General features: G+C 41.4%; 1 protein-coding gene across 4 annotated transcripts; it reads right to left on the reverse strand.

Moving 5' to 3' along the window:
- Positions 1 to 332: 332 nt before the first annotated feature.
- On the reverse strand, positions 333 to 16,882 carry LOC139448120 (uncharacterized). Of its 4 annotated transcripts, none has more exons than XM_071229637.1 (5): positions 16,796 to 16,882; positions 16,511 to 16,690; positions 3,446 to 3,646; positions 2,179 to 2,382; positions 333 to 1,488 (listed from the first exon to the last, which is right to left on the reverse strand). In XM_071229637.1, the coding sequence occupies exons 3-5, from the start codon at positions 3,582 to 3,584 to the stop codon at positions 1,262 to 1,264; spliced, it is 570 nt and encodes a 189-aa protein (XP_071085738.1). In that variant the 5' UTR covers positions 3,585 to 3,646; positions 16,511 to 16,690; positions 16,796 to 16,882; the 3' UTR covers positions 333 to 1,261. The 4 variants fall into 4 exon arrangements, with proteins under 4 accessions (XP_071085738.1, XP_071085739.1, XP_071085740.1 ...); XM_071229638.1 differs by having other exon boundaries at positions 16,801 to 16,869; XM_071229639.1 differs by lacking the exon at positions 16,796 to 16,882 and having other exon boundaries at positions 16,511 to 16,716.
- Between the last annotated feature and the right edge of the window lie 1,298 nt (positions 16,883 to 18,180).

The raw sequence follows: 18,180 nt of genomic DNA on the forward strand, positions 1-18,180 counted from the left end.
CAAATATAACAAAAGCCATATTGTATGTCAATAACAAAATTCAAACTTGAAGTAAATCTGCTATGAGGGTTGATTGATAGAACGGCTTGACCTGCCCAACATAATCCCCTTCCACATTGATACACGTTTGCCAACTATGTTTATGTTCTCCGAAGCTGCTGTGACGTCATAGTTCAAGTCAGTTTGACCGAGCCAGATCAGAGGCCATGTGGGTGCAGAAGAAGTTCAAAGCCAAATTCGTGGATTTGCAGCAACGACGATGATTGATTTATAAACCGGAGCATTGTCCTGAAGGAAGAGCATACCTCCCCCCCCCCCCCCCCCCCCCCCACCAAGTTTCTTAGCCTTGATGCCACCCAGCAATTGCCTCATGAGTGCAGCATTACAGTTCGTTGTTTATTGCCTAGCCTTTTGGACGATAGTAACTATGATAACACTCTCAGCATCCAAGTACACGGAGGCCATAACGTTTCCAACTTAGCTGATGGGACAGTTTTTGCCTTCTTGATAGTGGTGATATCAATAGCTTTCACTGTTTGGACAATGATGCTGGAAGTGGTGAACCCAGGTTTCATCCACAGTCCCAAAACGTTCTAGGAACAATCAAACATTCAGAATGTCATGAGACATGTTGTGCATTGCGCGGTATAATCAAATCGCAGAGCTCATACGTTCTTCATTGCCAAAGTTTCTGTGACAATGGGATGTAGTCTCTCCTGGTAAACATATACTGAACTATCAATATGATGCACGGTCATTCGCCTGTAATTTCTGGGGTCCCACCAGGACGGCGCTTTTCTTCAAGGCTCTCTCCGGCATGTTCTTCAGGATTTCCTTTTTCCAATGGTCCCAGATGCTTGCTTACGATATTAGACTCAGTGGACCCAAGTTTCAACAAAAGATGGAACTACTTCGCAATTCCTTTCATATGAGGTTTAGAGCTTATCAACCAACCCTCGTATTTCAGCAGTTTCATGATCAAACAAGGTAAAGCTTAAGCTAACCTAGTGGATGTGAAATATAAATCTCACGTAATGCAGCCTCTTCACAACTGTTTTAGAGGATGCACAACTGAATTGTTCCTATGGCTGTAACGTCAACAACAACATAACATATAAACTAATACCAGTACAGCTGTGACATAGAATAAGAAATGTAGATTTTAAAGGCTTCTTTATAACAGATTCATATGAGCAGTTCCACTTTGTAGCATCTTTTTAAAGAGACTCATTCCGAAAATTGAAACAGCTATTCGCCGTTGCTAATTAGCACTGGTGAAATGCTTGTACTTGTACCTTCTTTTTTTTCTGATCTCTGCATCGTTTTCGCCGGCTTGACGAGCGATGTCCGGTTTCGATCGGTTCTCAAACGTGCGTTTGTTCTTGATGTCTTTGGTGACGTCATCAATCATAGCGAATGCTTGCTTGAGCTGATTGTCTATCTCCGATACCTCCAGCGCCAAGCAGTCTTCGGCCTTCCATTGCTGTCCTGCAAAATGAGGTGATGTCCATATGACATTTATAGATATGTTTCCGCATGCAGTTTAGATACAACCAGTTTAGAGGCCTATAGACAACTAGCCCTCTCCACCACAAATGGTTACAAAAATGACCAGCAGAAATGTTACATTATTAATTAAATTTTACACGAAATATTGTTTCTCCTTAAACCAGGCAGCACTACAGAATGCATGTATCCTTATTACTAGTGAGTGAGTAAATGTTGTTTCACGCTAGAGTGAGCAATAATAAAGTCACATCAGTCAAATAGGGGTTGGGATTATGAGCAACATCCCACGCCCCCGGTGTCCGGTGAAACGCAATTATCAAATTCACCTGCTAGACCAACTCTGAAATCTCCATCTGGTAATAATATCGTAACTAGCCAGGGGTCACGGATGGCCCAGTCGTCTAATGCGCAGCGATTCGCTGTGCAGAGTTGCATCCCTTAGGCACGCCAGAAACCTATGATTGAAGGTTCGAATCCCGGTTCGCCCCGATTATGTTTCTAGGTTTGTCAGCACCATACCCGTGCTCGTGGGTTTCAACGAAGTGGTAAACGTCTGAGACCTGCACCACTTCGGGCTTTCCTCCCACATTAAGCTGACACGCTGCGATATAACTGGAATACTGTTAAAAGCGGTGTTAAACCCAACTCACTCACTCACTCGTAACTAACCTTGGTTGTAGTAGGGAGCAGTTGGTTTTGGAGCAGCTGGGTTTGGAGGAGCAGCACTGGTGAAGGGCTGATTCTGAGGGGGAGATACATCTTGGTCATCGTAGCCTCCATTCTGAACTGCCAACATTTCCCGTCGCTTACGCCGTTTCTCTCTCTGGAAATATCGTCTTATTCGGCTACAGCAGTAGATGACACCACAACCACCTGGGAACACAGAGCCAACTTGATTAGACATAGTTTATATCTTATTACGATAGAATTGCACCCAAACGTCACACTCTTTGGACGCTGACATTAAATCCAATCAATCTACTACTCCTTTATTGGACGTAGGTGATGCTTGAAGCAAACTATTCGCAACCTACCATATATAAGCATAGCGTAAGTGGAGACTATAAAGGATTAGCTACCTACAATACAGTAGCGTTATCAGGGTCAAAACTACAGAAACTTAAAGTTTACCTAGACTAACCAATACATACGCCAGCACAATACAGGTCACGACTAGTAACGACTAGTATTTGATATCTTCCCTACACCAGCACAATACAGGTCACGACTAGTAACTGTTAGATACCTACCATACAACAGCACAATACAGGTCACGACTAGTAACTGTAAGATACCTACCATACAACAGCACAATGCAGGTCACGACTAGTAACTGTTAGATACCTACCATACAACAGCACAATACACGTCACGACTAGTAACTGTTAGATACCTACCATACAACAGCACAATACACGTCACGACTAGTAACTATTAGACACCTACCATACACCAGCACAATACAGGTCGCGACTAGTAACTGTAAGATACCTACCATACACCAGCACAATACAGGTCACGACTAGTAACTATTAGACACCTACCATACACCAGCACAATACAGGTCGCGACTAGTAACTGTTAGATACCTACCATACAACAGCACAATGCAGGTCACGACTAGTAACTGTGACATACCTACCATACACCAGCACAATGCAGGTCTCGACTAGTAACTATTAGAAACCTACCATACACCAGCACAATACAGGTCGCGACTAGTAACTATTAGACACCTACCATACACCAGCACAATACAGGTCGCGACTAGTAACTGTAAGATACCTACCATACACCAGCACAATACAGGTCGCGACTAGTAACTGTAAGATACCTACCATACACCAGCACAATACAGGTCACGACTAGTAACTGTGACATACCTACCATACGCCAGTACAATGCAGGTCTCGACTAGTAACTATTAGAAACCTACCATACACCAGCACAATACAGGGGAGGACAAGGTACATAGCCTTGTTGTGATCATCAGCAAAGAACCGTTCCAACTCGCTGCCATATGTCTTTTCGGTCGTGGTCAGCTCTCCTAAGGTTGTGGTGGGATCGGTGGCCATTGTTGCACTCTCTGTAGTTGTGTTTTGAGCAAGAGCAGTTCCTACCAGCAGCAATACGTAGCCTTCGGGAAAAGAAATATGAGTATTCTAAGTAAGTGTGATGCCATGACAACCATTTAGTAACAGTGTGTCTGCTTGATGTTGGGTGAAAGCCAGAAGCGATGCAGGTATAACATTTAGATGTTTGTCACTCTGGTGAAACCGATGACCACGGGTAGAAACCATAACCAAGGCGACCCTTGTATTCGAACCTACGAGCACACGTTTCTGCTGCGGCCAAGGGAACCCACTCTTCAAAGCGAATAACTGATTCACAGACCACTGAGCCACCCGTATCCCGTAACAAATAGGACCCTTTGGAATGAACACTTTAAAAATCACATTATTCTCTCCATTACTGATAGCTACAAATCTGAAGGTTGTAATCCATATTTATAAAAATTGAAACTTTGCACACATAACGTTTGTGACGGTTTGCAGGTTTGACATCAAGAGCGGCTTTATCACCTATTCACAAAATAAGTGATTCTTTTAATTTTAGCAATGCCCGTGATATTACTTTCACCGTGAACATAATATACACCTAGAAATTAATTAAGCACCACCCATATTTTCACGAATGAGTTAATATACCAGTCATCGATCATGAAGAACACAAGCGTTTGAATTTTAATAATTACTCTGAAATGTTGGCATTTTTTAGAAAGACGTAATATTCAACGAAAACAAAGTGGATATGACTGTTTTCTCACAATATAGTGAACTGCGTCAAATCAGTCTGTTTCAACTAAATCATAAACCAATGTCAGTAGAAAACTCAGTTCTCGTCAGTACTTAGTCTTATCACCCTGCACACGAACGACTGCCGACAGACGACTCATTCCATGCATCCGACGTTGTACTTGAAGTTGATGAATTCTAGACCATTCCGCAAGCAGAACAGTGGCAACTTCACATAAAGTTTGAACAGGTTGCTCTGTCTGTCGAACGTGAAGGCGTAAAATGCCCCATAGATGTTCTATTGGAATAAGATCTTATTGTTGGCCAAGGAAGTGTCTCGATTGCATTCTGACGTAAGCTTTCCAGAACGGCATGTGATCTTTGAGTTCTAGTATTATCATTCATGAACACAGGTCTAGTGGCCAACCCATGATTGTCAAAATGGGGGATAACTGCCGTCTCCAGGAATATGGGGGAGGTCCTTTCAGATTATCATGTACAGTGATCAAGTCAAATTTCAAAATTGAATGAAACATATCCCAATACCATTACCAATCCCCCACCAAATGCATGGCTTTCTAGAAGGTTTTGTGCAGCCACGGCTGCATTTCCCACCTTAAGACGCGTGTACGGTACCATGACTGTGTAACATTAACCGACTGTCATCAGCAATATGGACTCTCCGCCATGATGCAATGTTCCAGTCAAGGCGTTGATTATACCATAAGTCTATGACCCAAACAAGATATTGGCACCACCTTGGTTGGCAAAATCACACGATGATGTTTTGAAGGTCATGTATTCATGGATGAAAAAAACCGAGCCGCTTTGTTGTGTTGGGTTAACAAGGAAACGTTTGAACGCCTTCTGGCTCTGTATCAACCTGATTTCAGGCGGTTATTAAGGTTCTGCTTGAAATAGCTCTGTCTGGTAGCCACTGTACCTTTAAAACTATACTGTTGTCAAATGGACATCGCTGAACGAATCTTAATAATGCCGCATCTTCGCTCCTGGGTGTCTTGCGAGGCTGACCTGGGTTGGCATGTCCTTAAATTCATAAGTTGTTCGGTATTCCTGTACTTATCGTGAAATTACAGTAAGGTGACGTCAACGTTGACATCCAATTTCCCTACAAGACATCTCTGCATTGTCCATTCACATAATCTGCCATCTCAACGCTTTAGACATCTCCGACCTCTCATGATAATGCTTTGTAATGCCCGTGTTGGAATGTGGACCTGCAATGTTCACGACCAATATTTTCATTGCTTTGCGTGCAGGATGTGCAAGAGCAAGAGTGTTGACAGTAGAACTGGCAATGGTATGGTGTGGGAAAAGGACTATTTTATCTAATATATGGATACAAGTTACTCTTTTTCAAAATATATTGTGTCACTTTGATTTCAGTGGTGTTCACTGTATTTCCAGGGGTATAAAAAACCCATTTTAATTTCGAGTACCAAAGGCCAGGAAAGCAAAGTAGTCGAGTGCACACTATCCTGTTGATCAATATATTTGCACGTTGCGCTTAAGGCCTGAATTTGAATCCCCATATCAGTAGATCAAGGTCTCCCATTTTTTTATCCCCTAATTACACTTGTTGTAATATTTGGAACGCTTTGCCTGATCTTTTTTTCCTCCACACCTGTTGCAATACTACGGAACACATTGTCTCATCATATTTTCCTATACACATTGTTGCAATACTATGGGACACGTTGTCTCTTCCTATTTTCCTATACACATAGTTGCAATACTATGGAACACATTGTCTCATCCCATTTTCCTCTACACATTGTTGCAATTCTATGGAACACATTGTCTCATCTTATTTTCCTCTACACTTTGTTGCAATACTATGGAACATATTGCCTCTTCCTATTTTCCTCTACACATTGTTGCTATACTATTGAACACAATATCTTATCCCATTTTCCTCCACACGTTGTTGCAATACTGTGGAACACATTGTCTCATCCTATTTTCCTATACACATTGTTGCAATACTATGGAACACGTTGTCTCATCCTATTTTTCTATACACATTGTTGCAATTCTATGGAACACATTGTCTCATCCTATTTACCTCCACAAATTGTTGCAATACTATGGAACACGTTGTCTCATCCTGTTTTGCCATACACATTGTTGCATCACGTCAGGCTTTCCTCCCACATTAAGCTGACACGCCGTGATATAAATGGAAAACTGTTAAAACCCAACTCACTCACTCACTCACTCACTCACTCTAAACATTGTTCCAATACTATGGAACACTTTGTCTCATCCCATTTTTCTATACACAGTGTGGCAATACCATGGAACACGTTGTCTCATCCCATTTTCCATACCCATTGTTGCAATACTATGGAGTACGTTGTCTCATCCTTTTTCCATGCCCATTGTTGAAATACTATGGAACACATGGTCTCATCCTATTTTCCTATACACATTACGTTACAATAGTACGAAATTCATTGTCTAAACATATTCTCCCTAACCTATTGCTGCAGTACTTTGGAAAGTGAGTGACTTAAAATTTAACGTCGCATCGGCATTATTTTAGCCATATATAATACTTTTGAAAGCATCGTCTAAATCTCTTCCCCTACTACCCTACAAGTAGTTCCTAAACATAATCTCTCACACCCATTGTTGCAATACTGTGGACCACATTGCATAGACTTACTCTATTTTCCCACAGCACGGATGGGATGTATACATCTTGTATATTCACCTTTTGGTGTGGGAGGCAACATTCTTCTAAAAAGGTAGGGATATTCGAAAAGTACAGAGAGGTTACAGTAATACAAAGGGGTATCAAGTGATCACGAAATCCGTTCCACCTGTTGTCCAGAAACGTTTTTTGTCTCTTGACCAGACAAAACATGTGTCTTTGCCTGAAGTCTTCCACGGATGGTCTGATATCTGCAGTGGTGTAAATAAATGTTCGACTAAATGATGCAATTGTGTTACAGTAGGTGCCACCGTAGTCAACTGTAGCTAAGTTTACATGATTCCATGTCTAATGATGCAGAAACAAATTTGTGAATGAATAACATTTCAAATACAGTGTTAGTCATTTTACCAAATGACTGATTTGGCAGATTAACCATAGCATATATAAAAGACCACTTGTCAATATATCCAATGCCTAACGGTTCGGTTCTTCTTTCAAAACACATTTCACATCGCAAACGCCAAAACCATTTACAATAACTTGTGCCAGCAGTAGGCTTGTCTCCGTCCCTTAAGACCGACATAACCGCTTCACGGAAATGAGTCAACGTTTCAACGCAGCAAAACTATGTGTGGTTGTATAGAGATAGGCTGGTGCCTTGTCCTTCGCCTCCTAGGCGAAGCCAAGGACAGGACAGGACGTGGCTCCCTCTTATGATTGTTGCCGAATAACATACACATTTTTAGTGTAGTACTTTACAGTAAAGAATGTTTTAAAACATATTTTCATAATTATTTATGTATTTCGTAAGTACACATATCAAATGTACACATTATACACATGTGAGACAAAGATAACGTTTCTTTTAAAGGTTTGGTTACATCTTTCCTCCGATTACTCATCCCCATGGCCCATGGCCCCATATAAACTGGGCGGCAAAAGAAAGTATAGGTCGAGTTCCATGATCGATAAAAAAATAACAAGAAGAGTTTTTGTTGTGAATTATAATATAATCTAGGGAGGGGTAACAAATGATTGATCAACCACAGTTTGAATGGAATTGTGCAATCACAAGTAATGTAAGCTCAAGGTAAACAATGGTGGGGTAAGAAATTTCACTTTCAAAAGTTGTCTGAAATGTCACCAAAAATTGTCAGACACACTACAAGTTAATTGTCGACACAGTTGCCTTCAATAGCGTGTATGACCTCCAGCTGCCTCAATCCACGCTGTGATACGCCTCTTCATCGACGACGTCAGTCTTCTGATGACGTGGACTGGAATCGGTTGCCACTCGTCGCTCAGGGCCTGCTGCAATTCTTGTCTGTTGACGGGAGGCTGATGCTCTAATCTGTCGGTCTAGATGGTCCCACAGATGTTCAATAGGATTCATATCGGGTGAGTGGGCAGGCCAGGGCTAAACGTCAACGTTCTGCTGGTTTAGAAACTTCCGAGTCAGTCTTGTAGTATGGGGCCTGGCATTGTCGTGTTGAAACAATGTCCCCTGCTGTTGGTTTTGTAAGAACGGAAGCACAACTGGCTGCAACACTTTGTCTCTGTACTGCACAGCGTTCAGGTTTCCCTGAATAATCACCAAATCAGTCTTCTGATCTCAACAAATACCGCCCCACAACATGACACCTCCCCCGCCGAATGGATGGACCTCTCGAATACACGCCGGAGCCAAACGTTCCCCTCTGCATCGATAAACTCGTTCTCTGCCGTCATTTCGAAACAAGTTAAACCGACTTTCATCAGTAAACAGCACTGCCTCGCCCATCGCAGTCTCAGGCGTCGATGTTGAGCAGTCAGTACCATTCCTCGGAAAGGACGATACGCTCGGATTCCAGCAGCACGAAGTCGTCGTAGTACTATACGTTGGCTAGTGGGATGTCCCAACGCTGTTGCTGCCGTCGCCGTCGCCGTTACGAATCTGTTTCGCAGGTGAATGAGCCGTATCTGACTCCTGTGACAGTCGTGGCATTTGTTTGTGTGTTTCATCAAGTGTGGTTATACCCTGCAGACGAACGCATTTATACAGCTAAAATGCACGTGCAGTTTATGCCACAGGCGGGAAACCTGTTTCAACATTTTTTTGTCACAGAACGAGCGCCGTCAAAGGTGGCGCCGTTCGGGTGAGGTGTTTTTTGGTACCTGTTCCTGGGCAGTCATATTCCCAATACCCACTTTCCACTAGTTATCACTGTTTTTAGGAAAATAACAAATTGCCAACCCATACATTCTTTTGCCGCTTAGTTTAATTTTCTCAAACCCATAACAAATAAGACACCGTGCAAAAATCCTGAACGCGACGTTATACCCCATTTTACTTAACCTTATTTAGTATGACTGAACATTTGTGTGAACACGAAAGCTGAAGTGAAAGTGTTGGACAGTGTTCACAAAATTACGATTCACGAAATGGCTATAGTGAGATGGCTATTGTACCAATGCCGTCTCACTAACAGCAACAACAGATACATATTGAAAACATTTGATAACAAAGGTTCTTAATATATATTTTGATAATTTAGTGACAGGCTTGAACATATGTTACATAAAAATTGACACCACTCAAATGGTAAACTTATATTGTTTTCAAAGATACATTTATTTCCGTGATAGATACAATGTGAATAACTAAACCTGCAGTGTGTACATATTTCCTTAGAAGAGGCGTCTAACGTTCATTATATTTATTTGTATGGCTGTTTATTTTTTCTTTAATGTTAATTTCAATTCCATGTAAACACACGTTCCTCAAAACAAGAAACGTGTACATGTACATGTACATTTACTGCACACTTATTATGTGCCGACCTTATGAAAACATTATGAAAACAGGGCAACAGTGGATGCGTGTCCAATATGGAAACCAATCATTAGACAGCATCAACAACTCTTAAGAGTTGAACACATGCTTCTTAACGAGAAACAAAATGTTAGAAACTTTCAGAGCAGCCTGCTTTTCGAATCCGTTGTATCTCCTCAAAAACAATTCACACAACAATGCAGGAAATTCGATATTCGAAATATCTGCCTAATTCCAAACACATATACTGAACAACAAAAGTTCCTGAGGCATGGAATAAGATTTAATGCAAAGTTATGTTTTTTACCAAATCTGAAACAATTTCGGTTTGTAAGTGTTCAAATGATGTAATTTGCCATATTGACTTCAGAAAATGCGTGATTTCATGAAAAACATGAACATGTCAATTTACAAATCAATAGCGTGTATGTCCACCTCTGGTTGCGATGCAAGCAACACATCTTCGTCTCATGGAATGGACCAGGCGTTGCACAAAGTCCTGTGGGATATCTGTCCATATCTGCTAGAGCATGTTTCGAAGTTCCTTGAGTGTCTATGGAACACATTGTTGACGTCGAAGGCGCCGATCCATCTCATCCCACATGTGCTCGATTGGTAAGAGATCAGGGGAGCGAGCCGGCCAGGGGATGAAATTCACGTTGTTTTGTTGAAGAGAATCCTCAACAAGTCGAGCAATATGAGGCCGGGCGTTGTCATGTTGAAAGGTAATGCCTGGGCCATGACGACGCAAAAACGGTAGAACAACAGGGCCGATGATCTCGTCGCAGTAGCCCTGTCCATTGAGATTTCCCTCTACCACTATCAAACGGGTCCTCTGTCTTGCTGTAATCCCATTCCATACCATTACGCTGCCGCCCCCGAACCGATCTTCTTCCATGACACAATGATTCACCTCGACGTCGGTACACTCGAATCCGTCCATCGCTTTAGCTGAGGTGAAAACGAGACTCGTCAGTGACTAGAATTTGTCCCCACTGCATGGCCGTTCAGTGTAGACGCTGTCTGCACCACTGTAGACGTGCTTGGCGGTGGTTTCCTGTCAAAATGTGACGTCTGGCGGGTCTTCTGGCGACTATCCCTGCACATCTGAGGCGACGATGTACGGTTTGTGAAGATATTCTTCGAAGGCCAGGTATGCTTCTTGCAATCACTGTTGCAGGCTGGAATCGATTTCGTAGGTGTGTTGTTCGAATCCAGTTGTCTTGTCGATTATTGGTTACGCGTGAGCTGCCCTCCGAGGAAGAACAAAAGAACAAAAACTTCCGGATAGAGTAAGCGTAAGATATTTATACTAGCCCGGTGAACTCGAAGGAGGCCTACGTCGCGTAACCGATCTGATTTGGTCCCTTAAGACATATAACATTAGTCGATTGGTTATGAAAGAAGGAGAGCCTATTCTTTATTATCTTAAAGATGGACCGGGCAGGACATTTGCACGAGAAGAGTTGCTCATAGTTCCCAACGACACAGTATTACCGCCATAACCATAAGCATAGGTAGTTACACCATCCTTATCAATCCATCTCTTTAAATTTGTATCTAAGGGGGATAATGATGTCTTGTTCATTCTTAATCCATATATCCTATGATTGACACTTCTTAAAGAGTTCATCTCGTGTTTGAATGTTCTACCGTTGAATAATGCTTCTTTATACTGTTCGTGTTTGATATGCTTTTTTACCACATACTTCTTAACGCCCTTAGCTTTCCTTATCTCTCCATTATCGACAGTTGATGTTTGCCGCTTAGCTGCAGTGATCTATCTATCTATCTATCTATCTATCTATCTATCTATCTGTCTGTCTGTCTGCGGTTATACCTGCAGCGGCAGTTCCTTGATCCTACATGCAACAAAGTTCTTGTCCTAGGTGATTAACAAAGGAATCTAAGCGCCTACAATAAGCGTCATATGTTGTGTGAGGCGTCTGATACGGTTGCCAACTAAAGCCTGGGCCGCTCATTGTGATGACCATGGGTCAATCCATGCTATTGTGTCATTGATGATTTCACAAATGCCTTGTCTCTAAAACAGTGCACATCTGCACCCTACTCTTAATATGTAGAGCTGCTTTCCAGCAGGGTGCTTACATGATATTATATGGATATATTCACTACAAACGTGCATACACAATGACGTTTTCCCGCAGGGGAATAGTACTTTGTTCAGGATGGGCGTTGCTAAGCATTAAACAAAACAAACTTAACTCTTGATGCCAAGACGAAAACGATTCAGTTCGTTCTATCAGTGTCAGCGTTTTACATAATAGATGATATTGATGCAGAGAAAATCGTTATTTCACACGAATCGATATGTGACAGTTCATGTCCCATTTTAAGCTATATTTCATATGTTTATACTATGCGAAATGACATTTTGTGAACAAAAAAGTGATCCGGAAAACATAAACCAGACGATTATTTCTCTCTGTGATTTGGTTCAACGTATGACTATGTCAGCACTACTATACTGAAAGTAAGGCTTATTATAAGGCTCGGCAATGAGTATAGATTCCGCAGCTCTGCACAGCGAGGTGCGGCAACTTAAATCACTCTTGTCTCCGATCAAGTGTGTCCCTCACGAATTCGGTGCAGGCGTTATTTGGTAGAGCAAGCAGTGTCACCTTTTGGTGCATTTGGAAAACAGCATTGACCTCCAACTCATACTGCAATTGATGAACCGTTAGTTCTCTCCTGGAATTACAAGTGTATTACGAGATGGTTCGAGGGACGGATAGGGAAGCGAATAACGCCGGGAAAATATTCCGTACTCCAACAAACCAGTCAGACACATTTCACATCACCATCTCACATAACGTGTAATGTTTTGCACGTGCGACAAAGACGGCCGTAAAATTGGAGTCCCGTCGATAACACGTGGCATTCCATCTGACCTCGGCAGTCGAAGGAGACAGGATGGCTTTCACGAACTAGTAACCGCCCCTCTAAAAAAATAGCTCTGGTTTTATTTCCCAACTCAAGACTTTATTTTTAAAAGTTTAAACTAAGTTGCAGATATTGCGTTAGTGCGCTTTGCTAACTTGAAATGGAAACATGAACGGTCTCGCGAGCGATCGAAACCACAGAGACAGAACTTAAGACATGTGTTTTGGTCTTATGTCCTGCTGTATCCATACCGTATTGTGCATGTGCTAACTCCCTTCCTATATAGGGTACCTGATGCTCAACCCCTCGATAGGCTATGGGGAGTCATTGTACCGTTGACAGGAGAAATGAAAGATAATGTTGCTGTACCTCTCTGGCAATCGTGGTATGGACTTGTGGTGATGCGGAAAAATGTACATTGAGCGGCGATTGCTAGTCATCCTATTACTCCACCTTCAACGGTATCCATCTTGTTGCATGTTTGCGCCTACAACGTCGCGTAAACATATGTTCTATCGTCAGATGAGTGAAGCGGGAAAATGGCACAGAACTAAGACGACCACTTCTCCTTATCGACATACTCTCCGCACAACTGTTGCCCGAATATGTCGGTTGTTATACATTCAAAATAATAGCCTACAATTGGAGTATAATGAGGCGACAATCGACATATTCACTTGGACAATGATTAATAAAATACGCTTTATAGTTGTTATTTTGGGTGTGGTGGTCGGACAATGTCATCGTTTACCGAAGACCAGCGGTTACCGTGCGACACATACCCCCAAAAACGCTTTATGGAAAATGTGATTACACCAAGTGGGTAAAATACTGATCTATCTTTCTACAATTTGTAGGTCTGATTTAACGTACGATGTATGAGACACCAAACAAACATTCTGAAAATGTGAAAATATCAAAGGTGTAGTGATTTCGCATCAAAGGTGGTATCGTTCATCTTTTACTGCTGAGGGTTTTTTCAGCTAGGCAAGTATTGCTCTGTTCCATTATTCCAATACAAATGCAGGCTCGGAATATGATTCCAGGATCCGACCGCACGACTCAAGGCGTTTCGGAAGGTTCAAAATGTGATCGATGGGAGTAATGTTTGCAGGAGGCCCACTTATCTTTTCTGTCAGTTGTTTCACTTTAAAGGTATCCCTTGACTACAGTATTGCCAGTTTATTCCCACTATATCTTTAACTTTATAAGTTTCCCTCATGATACCCACATTACGTTCCCCAAGAACACTTTGTTTTGTCATCAGCAACAACCTACCATCACACTTTTCTCGGGATACCCTAGAATATCAACAGTTTTCCCCCGGAAAGCATAGGGTTAACCCACAATACCTACGTAATTGCCAAACAATCTACAGCATGGTCCACTCTACCATGGGTTATCTACAGTATAATCAGCTTACCACAGGGATGATTACAGTTTAGCTTTCCATTTGATACCTTCAGTTTAGTCAGGTGTCCCTGACATATCTACAGTTTAGTCAAGTGTCCCTGACATATCTACAGTTTAGTCAAGTGTCCCATGCATATCTACAGTTTAGTCACGTTCACCTGGGATATCTACAGATTAGTCAAGTTCACGTGGGATAACTACAGTTAAGTCATGTTTCCCTGGGATTTCTACCGTTTAGTCAAGTTTCCCTAGGAGACCTAAAGTTAAGTCATGTTTTCCTGGGATATCTACAGTTTAGTCAAGTGTCCCTGACATATCTACAGGTTAGTCATGTTTCCCTGGGATACCTACAGTAGAGTCAAGTTCACGTGGGATACCTACAGGTAAGTCATGTTTCCCTGGGATTTCTACCGTTTAGTCAAGTTTCCCTAGGAGACCTAAAGTTAAGTCATGTTTTCCTGGGATTTCTACAGTTTAGTCAAGTTTCCCTAGGAGACCTAAAGTTAAGTCATGTTTTCCTGGAATATCTACAGTTTAGTCACGTTCGCCTGGGATATCTACAGATTAGTCAAGTTCACGTGGGATATCTACAGTTTAGTCACGTTCACCTGGGATACTTACAGTTAAGTCAAGTGTCCCTCGGATATCTACAGTTTAGTCACGTTCACCTGGGATACCTACAGTTTAGTCAAGAGTCCCTCGGATATCTACAGTTTAGTCACGTTCACGTGGGATACCTACAGTTTAGTCAAGTGTCCCTCGGATATCTACAGTTTAGTCACGTTCACGTGGGATACCTACAGTTTAGTCAAGTGTCCCTGGGATACCTACAGTTTAGTCACGTTCACGTGGGATACCTACAGTTTCGTCACGTTCACGTGGGATATCTACAGTTTAGTCAAGTGTCCCTGGGATACCTACAGTTTAGTCACGTTCACGTGGGATATCTACAGTTTAGTCAAGTGTCCCTGGCATACCTACAGTTTAGTCAAGTGTCCCTGGGATATCTACAGTTTAGTCAAGTGTCCCTGGGATACCTACAGTTTAGTCAAGTGTCCCTGGGATACCTACAGTTTAGTCAAGTGTCCCTGACATATCTACAGTTTAGTCAAGTGTCCCTGGGATATCTACAGTTTAGTCAAGTGTCCCTGGGATATCTACAGTTTAGTCAAGTGTCCCTGGGATACCTACAGTTTAGTCACGTTCACCTGGGATACCTACAGTTTAGTCAAGTGTCCCTGTGATATCTACAGTTTAGTCAAGTGTCCCTGGGATACCTACAGTTTAGTCAAGTGTCCCTGGCATACCTACAGTTTAGTCAAGTGTCCCTGGGATATCTACAGTTTAGTCAAGTGTCCCTGGGATACCTACAGTTTAGTCAAGTGTCCCTGGGATACCTACAGTTTAGTCAAGTGTCCCTGGGATACCTACAGTTTAGTCAAGTGTCCCTGGCATACCTACAGTTTAGTCAAGTGTCCCTGGGATACCTACAGTTTAGTCAAGTGTCCCTGGCATACCTACAGTTTAGTCAAGTGTCCCTGGGATATCTACAGTTTAGTCAAGTGTCCCTGGCATACCTACAGTTTAGTCAAGTGTCCCTGGCATACCTACAGTTGTGTCAGATTCACTTGGCATACCTACAATTTAGCACCTACACCTACAGTTTAGGCGGTTTTCCTGTGATATCATCAGTTTAGTCAAGTTTTCCTGGAAAATACCTAAAGTTAAGTTAAAAAAAATTCTGGCATACCTACAGTTTAGTTAAGTTTTCCTGGAATATCTACACGTTAGTAAGCTTACACGGTGATTTCTACAGTTTAGTCAGCTTTCCCTGGGATACCTATAGTTTCGTCAATTTTCCCCGGGATACCTACAGTTTAGTCAAGTTTTCCTGGGGTACCTACAGTTTAGTTAACTTACACCTGGGAAAGAATCTGACATTTGTCGTTGACACGGGCAATGTCGTGTCAATAAGCTTGTCAGCCATTTTAAAACAGAAAACATTTTTAGACAGTCTGAAAAGTTATCGCTTATCGTGTGATAACAGAAATCTGGGCATTTTATATCACAAGACACACAGAAACGTACACAAGACTCAGTTAGTTAATTCAGTCACCCTGTAGGTATATTTTCGCAATACTGCCAGAGTCGCCTAATTTTGTCCTCAAAGGTATCATTGAAAATCTTACCGATAATTCGAAGTTGAATCTTCATAGTAACCATCTTTTCTAATACCAATCGGTTAGACCTTACTTCAGCAAGCTTTAGCAGTTACTGACTATAATAACGCACATCCCCGAAAGTCACTTCATATCAATAAAACAATGGAAACATTATGGTGGGCATGTAACAATGAAGATGTAAATATTTTAAATAGTTCCGATATGGTCGACTTACGGTTTTATGTTTTCCGACTGGTGTATGGAGATAGCTTCACGTCCTATGTCGACAAAGACCGACCTGTCTCTCAGTCGCGCGTTCAATGTTTTCTTGCCTACCATTAACCCTTTCTGCCCAACACAGTCCCTGTGGACGAGGCTATTTGATCAAATCAGTCGTGCGACGAGTATATGTTGCCTTATGTAAAGAAAGAAGAGTATGTAAATTGAATGGAACGTTGACATATTTCTCTATGTAATCATTGAATACATATCAGGATCTAATCACAACACACATGTATACCTAACTTGAAAATGGACAGTTGCCTTGACGGTTCGTTTCCTATAAGCATGCACCCGACACCAGCAGCTCTATCCCTTATTGTAGTGATTATACTGCTATGAAAGTGTATTTGATAAAGGCGTATCAGTGAAGTGATTAACTCTAAGAATACATTGTGAGCAAAGTTAGTTGATGCTTTATCTAGGAAAATGGTTTTGGTCGGAACAAGTTTCAACAGTACCAACATTTTCAGATAGGTGTACTGATCGGGAGAGCTAACAAACAACATATCCTTGAAGGTACATCGCGTTATTGAAAGCTTAAACAGTTGTTGTTGCTGCCATCACTTGACTCATCAAGTGTTAAAATTCACGAGTTTAAACCAAATAAGTAGACATTGGTGTTGGATCGATGGTGCGAGCCTCGCTCCGCTTGTCGGTTAGCCTTACCGTGGTATTTTGTACGACCTAATCGATGTAGAACACAGGCTGGTGGCATATACAGCGACCGTATTCCATTGATTTCTCTTTCAGTTATAACAAAATGACGTTTCGGAAGAATACTGAAGATATGAAACTCGACATATAATATATATATATATGAAACAGAGTAAAGCTAATGCTAATACACCTAAAGATCACTTTCATATATATGCTCATATGTGTTGAGATCTAATATATGCACATGCTTGTTCGTTCGCTTTTTGATATGGAGATAATGTGGCTTTATGATCACGACTTCAATTTGGTTCACTACGAAGGCTCGTCAAGGGAACTCTTGACCCCTTTGAAGTCATTCCTGTGACTAGTGAACTGAAAGAGAAAGCCAGAAAAATCCGCCGAACCTGAAAGTATTGTAACCATAAGGTGGGTACACCGATAGGTTGACTGAATTTAAATAATTTAAATTAGTCTCATCACTGACATCGTCTACCTAAATCCCTATTACAGCACTGTTTTGCTATAATTAATCAAAGATGAAATGAGAAGGGTGTGTGTTTCTAATAGGTAACATTATCTTGATAAGCAAATGTGAGTGTGTACATGTGTATGTATTGCATTATCTTGATAAGCAAATGTGAGTAGGTATGTATTGCATTATCTTGATAAGCAAATGTGAGTAGGTATGTATTGCATTATCTTGATAAGCAAATGTGAGTATGTATGTATTACATTATCTTGATAAGCAAATGTGAGAATGTATGTATTACATTATCTTGATAAGAAAATGTGAGTATGTATGTATTACATTATCTTGATAAGCAAATGTGAGAATGTATGTATTACATTATCTTGATAAGAAAATGTGAGTATGTATGTATTACATTATCTTGATAAGCAAATGTGAGTATGTATGTATTACATTATCTTGATAATCAAATGTGAGTAGGTATGTATGTATTACAT

The sequence above is a fragment of the Haliotis cracherodii genome, unplaced genomic scaffold (assembly GCF_022045235.1).
Source record: "Haliotis cracherodii isolate W230 unplaced genomic scaffold, xgHalCrac1.p SCAF_7, whole genome shotgun sequence".
NCBI lineage: Eukaryota > Metazoa > Mollusca > Gastropoda > Lepetellida > Haliotidae > Haliotis > Haliotis cracherodii.